This window comes from Penaeus chinensis, chromosome 10 (genome assembly GCF_019202785.1).
Source record: "Penaeus chinensis breed Huanghai No. 1 chromosome 10, ASM1920278v2, whole genome shotgun sequence".
Taxonomy (NCBI): Eukaryota; Metazoa; Arthropoda; class Malacostraca; order Decapoda; family Penaeidae; genus Penaeus; species Penaeus chinensis.
This window is the reverse complement of record NC_061828.1, coordinates 5,909,315-5,914,314: the sequence shown is the minus strand read 5'-3', so window position 1 is coordinate 5,914,314 and position 5,000 is coordinate 5,909,315. Positions and strand designations below refer to the sequence as shown.

Below are 5,000 nucleotides of genomic sequence, written 5' to 3'. Positions count from 1 at the left end.
TTTATCTAGAGTAAAATCAAACTCCACTCAAGAATAAAATCGTTGACACCAACATATGAGTTCATCATACTAATGCCACATTCAAAAAAAGTTGATTCCAGACTCATCATTAAAACCATGCTTTCTGATGACGAACCACATACTAGATACCCAGACAAGAAATGATCAAATATCTCAGATGAAAACTCTCAGTGTATGCCTGATAACTTGCTATGGATGTTATCAGGCTCTTCATTAGTCTCTAAAACAATTCCAAAGTCTACTCAAGAATGGAAGTACTCACAACAATAAAATAATCTATTATGCTAATGCCACAACACAAAAAGATAATACAATATTGAGACTCAGCATTAAAATCATGCTTTTAGCTGAGGGACCATCTACTGTACTACCAAGAGAGAGAAAGCACATATTGTTATTCTAGCAAGAAACTCAAGATCACATTAGGGTTAAGAATGATACAAGATACCAGAATTTTTTTCCTAAAGAAGAGGCATCTACAGAAGATAGAGGCAACGGGCAGATTGATCTCTAGTCGCACAACAAAGCTGGTTGTGCCAGAAGAACCAATGAAGAGGCAATTAAAAAATGAAAGAAACATGAAAGAAAAACTGCTACAATTTTAGTTCTGTTGCAGTGTACATGCAGCATAAGGCCATAGCTTACTGGTCATGCGCCCTAAAGCTTGGGCCAACTGTAGACATTGGGAAGGGCTGAACCATAGTGAAAATCATATTGCTGAGCCCTAATGAAGGCCATTTTGTCCTTTGGCTCTGGGTAAACTGATGCTATATCTGTAATAGGGTGGTCCAAGTTGTTAGAAATTTTGCCAATGAATTTTGATTTCCTCATAAATTCAGATGGGTTTAATCCCAATAAGTTATTCCTTAAATAAAGGAATAATTCATGTTGGATAAATTAATTTAAATTTTGTCTTCTTGTGAAGTACTGATATAAAACTTATGATTCTTAGTCTAAATATCAATAGAATGAGTTTGACATGAAATGAGTTTCATGTCAAAGGAAATCTTTAATCTTGTATTTCACTAATATTCTTTTCTATGATGCCATGAAGGCCACCAAAATAAACCAAACCATGAACAAATAACTGAGTTGATGACCCACATTTCACTTGCTTTTGAACCTAAATATTGGCGGTGCTTGAAAGCAGGTGCTGGATGTGGTTGGAAGTAAAATGGTAATTTACATTACAAGAATGTATATGCATGTCAAATACATGCTATGGTGAAAGCAGGACTTTAAAAACTTGTGACAATAATTAAAAAAACATAAAAGTGTAGGAAAACTGATGGAATTATGTTGACAACATTCAAATTGGATGTAAAACAGCAGTGATTATCAGTCCAAAGCAATATCTTGTTGAATTCACAATATGTTCACAGGGACACCTGGAAGCTAAGCACATACATATTCAAAGCTTTATGTGTAGATGTAGTAAATACTTCAAACTGTATTAATCATGTCCTTTAAAAAATTAAATATTTATGTAAATGAAAACAATCTATTTGATAAAAACACCTTCACCAACAGTAAACCTGCTCACTCTGAGCAAATAATCTTTGACATTTATAGACAGCTGAACTAAAACAAACCATGAAGATAGTTCTTCCCTTATTTGCAATTCTGAATTCGTACAAGAATATAATTTATGGACTATATACATGATTTGATGAATTCTAGCCTTTTATAGAAACACAGAATCTATAATTCTACCAGAATTTTGAGCTAACTCTGGTCATTTTCCAAAAATCTTTTGCAAAAAAAATCGCAACATACCTGTCGCGTATGCATGTTCAGCAATGTAGGTAGCAATCTTCAGTGAACAAGACTGAATGTCTGTAAGAGGAGGATACAAGCGGCCCTGCTCAAGATTCTCTTCAGTTACCATATCAGCCAGAGCCTGTAAGATTAAGCAGGGTTTTAGGTATATTCTTTACAAAGTTATTAATTCACAAGAAGTCCCTGTATGCTGTAAATTTGTTCTTGCAGATAGCACATTCATTTTTGTTCATTAGCAATGTTTCACATCATAATCTGATGCTAAATATCCAACAGTGTAAAACCCTACTTTCCCACACATATATACATCTGTCCTGGTAACCCAGAAATCCAGACTTACACCCACATACCCACTCATATATTGCTGATGAGAGAAAACCCAGGCCCGGGGTATATTATGAATGTATGCCCCTTATTTGCCACATATGCTGAATTCAAGTTTAAAGGCTACAAATTTAAATATGATGTTACTTTTTTATTCATTTCATGTTCAAAATAATTATTTTAAAGATTCTATTGCAAATTCAGAAAAATAAACCTTTATTTCTATGGGTCTCTCTTGTATTTCATTCGGACTAATAAATAAATATCTACATCATAAATCATCACACTAAGTAACTAATAACAAAATAAAAATAAAAATGCATAGACACATGGGGCAGTATGCCATGCCTATCAACTTCAATTACTCCTTAAAACAAAGTTTAAAATTGAGACCACAAACCTTTGCTGCCATGAGGAAAATTCCATCATCAATGTGGTGAATTCCAGTGCAGATTACACCCAGAGCAACACCTGGGAAGATGTATGCATTGTTGCCTTGGCCTGGGTGGAAAGTCCTGCCTTCATAAGTCACGGGGTCGAAGGGAGAGCCTGATGCAAACACACCTCGACCTTCAGTATATTGGTAACAGTCCTCTGCAGTGCATTCAGCCTGGAATTAGAAAGCTCAGTGAAAGTGATGTGTAAGACAAGTGTGTAATAGCAACACAGGAGTTTGTTTGGAAAAATAAGTTGTCTTGAAAATCTACCTTCTAAGCCCTTTACAATAGAAAAAAATTACACCAAACGAACTTTCCATAAACCTTAATCTTTTGAAAATTCAGACTATACCTTGCTTGTTGGGTTACTAAGAGCAAAGATAACTGGTCTTTCATTGAAGGAAGCCATATCCTGTAGAAGCTGTGGGGTGAACACTCCTCCAATAGCAGCAGCACCTTGAAATTAGACAATCAAAATAGAAATATGTACACACCTTGATAATGATTAATTCATTAATTCAACTGAATTCAAATATATCTGGTGAGATAATATATGGCTTGTTTTTTATTCTGATAGTAAATTGATTTACACGTTTCTAATCTATAAGTTGAGTAAATAAACACACACACACACAAACCACCAATAACAAAATATAAGAAGATACACAAGACAAGATCACGGAAACACAAAATGACATTGATCTTACCGATGAGAGTAGTTGGTTGAATCTCTCTCACAATTTCTTCCAGTTCGTCCATAGGTTCATGTTCGTGGGCATACGATTCCTTGTGTCCTGTAATTCCACCCTTTGGACGGTCCTTCACGATCAGGCCACGGGAGTCAACCAGCCAAATCTTAGAACGGGCTTCCTCCTCCTCGACACCTTCCTCCACCATGGCCATGACAATCAGGTTGGCAATGCCAAGCGAGGCCTGGAAAAAAAAAAAGGTTGGCCATGAACATTACAAGTGTTTGGATATTGTAAGTGTATGTAATGATCATACTGCAATAATTTTCACTTTCTTGATTTTACAGTTTTCCTTTCCCTTTTCACCATCTATTAGACCTTCAAAATAACTTCTGCCTTAGTGCTGGCTGCTTTGATATGAGTAAATTAGCTTAATCATGCCTTATGTGAGATGAAAGACACTTTACTTGGTGAATTTACATTCTGAAAGGTTAACAAAGACGTATGACCATTCTAACCTGCTACTATCTACATGAAATGGAATTAAATGAAAATCAATAAATAATCATACAGGTCCTAAATATATGATATCTGGACTTTATCATAGAAGGCTTCTGATACTTGTTATCTTAATACCCATTTTAACCTAATCAACATGAATGGCAAGAATACATGCCATGCCCATTGTAATATAAGTTAACTTATGGTATTTACGTATAGATTGCTCTACAAGCACTTAGTCACCAAGGGGTCAGTTAGTAAGTCCTACCTATCTCAGCTGCTTATCTTTTTCCTTGATTTTTTAAAAGTTTCTTTTGTATAATTTGTATTTCTTTGTCTTTAATGTTAGCAAGATTTTAATAACAATTTAACAGTCATGATATCAGTAAGAATAATAATAGCATCAATATCAATAGTATTAGAAAGAAAATCCCATTTTTCCACAATTTCAAGAATGGGGAAAGACTCCCATTTTCCCACAATTTCAAGAATGGGGAAAGACTCAAAGACTCCTTGCTGGCTGAACACATGTGGAGCCATCTGTATGTATCAAAATTCACAAAAAACTACAGGGGACAGTACATGAATCTGTAATCATTGGGTTAATTACTGGTATCCCACCTTCTATCCTTATCAAGTTGTAATGGCAAGCCTGCTAACCTATAATCTCCCAAATCTCTTTCCTGTATTGTAGAAATAAATCATGAAAATAATCACTATAAAAAAAAAAAAAAATTGTCTATCAGACTCACCTCACCAGCTCCCTGGAAAAGGAATTTATGATCACTAAGTTTTGTGTCAGTGATGCGCAGGGATGCTAACAAGCCAGCAACGGCAACAGATGCTGTTCCCTGAATGTCATCGTTGAACGTGCAATATTTTCCTCGATACCTGTTGTGGTTGGGGAATATATAAGTGTTTGATTCATGACAAACAATGGATAGACTGCAAATACACTTGTCTGAAATTGTAAGAGATATTCAATTTTACACAAGAAAATTAAACAAAGAATGCTATCCTCTACTTACTTCTCAAGGAAGCGGAAGGCATTATGGTTACCAAAGTCCTCAAACTGGATGAGTGTGTTCTGGCCATAGCGCTGAACTACGGCATGCATAAATTCATCAATGAATTCATCATAGGAGTCACCCGTCACTCGTTCATGTCGGGCACCAATATAAAATTCATCTTCAAGAAGTTCCTGTTTTGGGAAATTAAAAAAATATGAAGTTGCTCAATATATACATGA

At 35.3% G+C, this 5,000-nt stretch overlaps 1 protein-coding gene across 6 annotated transcripts in view; it reads right to left on the bottom strand.

Annotated features, from left to right (window-relative positions):
- LOC125029429 (NADP-dependent malic enzyme-like) overlaps window positions 1-5,000 on the bottom strand; it is a 62,547-nt gene that overhangs the window by 3,987 nt on the left and 53,560 nt on the right. For 5 of the 6 annotated variants that reach the window (XM_047619288.1, XM_047619293.1, XM_047619290.1 and 2 more), the window contains exons 6-11: window positions 4,780-4,952; window positions 4,504-4,642; window positions 3,269-3,494; window positions 2,914-3,017; window positions 2,525-2,734; window positions 1,798-1,921 (exon numbers count right to left, since the gene is read on the bottom strand). In XM_047619288.1, coding sequence (XP_047475244.1) covers window positions 1,798-1,921; window positions 2,525-2,734; window positions 2,914-3,017; window positions 3,269-3,494; window positions 4,504-4,642; window positions 4,780-4,952 — 976 coding nt within the window. Of the gene's footprint in view, window positions 1-666; window positions 795-1,797; window positions 1,922-2,524; window positions 2,735-2,913; window positions 3,018-3,268; window positions 3,495-4,503; window positions 4,643-4,779; window positions 4,953-5,000 lie in introns of all 6 variants that reach the window. The other variant, XM_047619289.1, reaches the window with a different exon arrangement.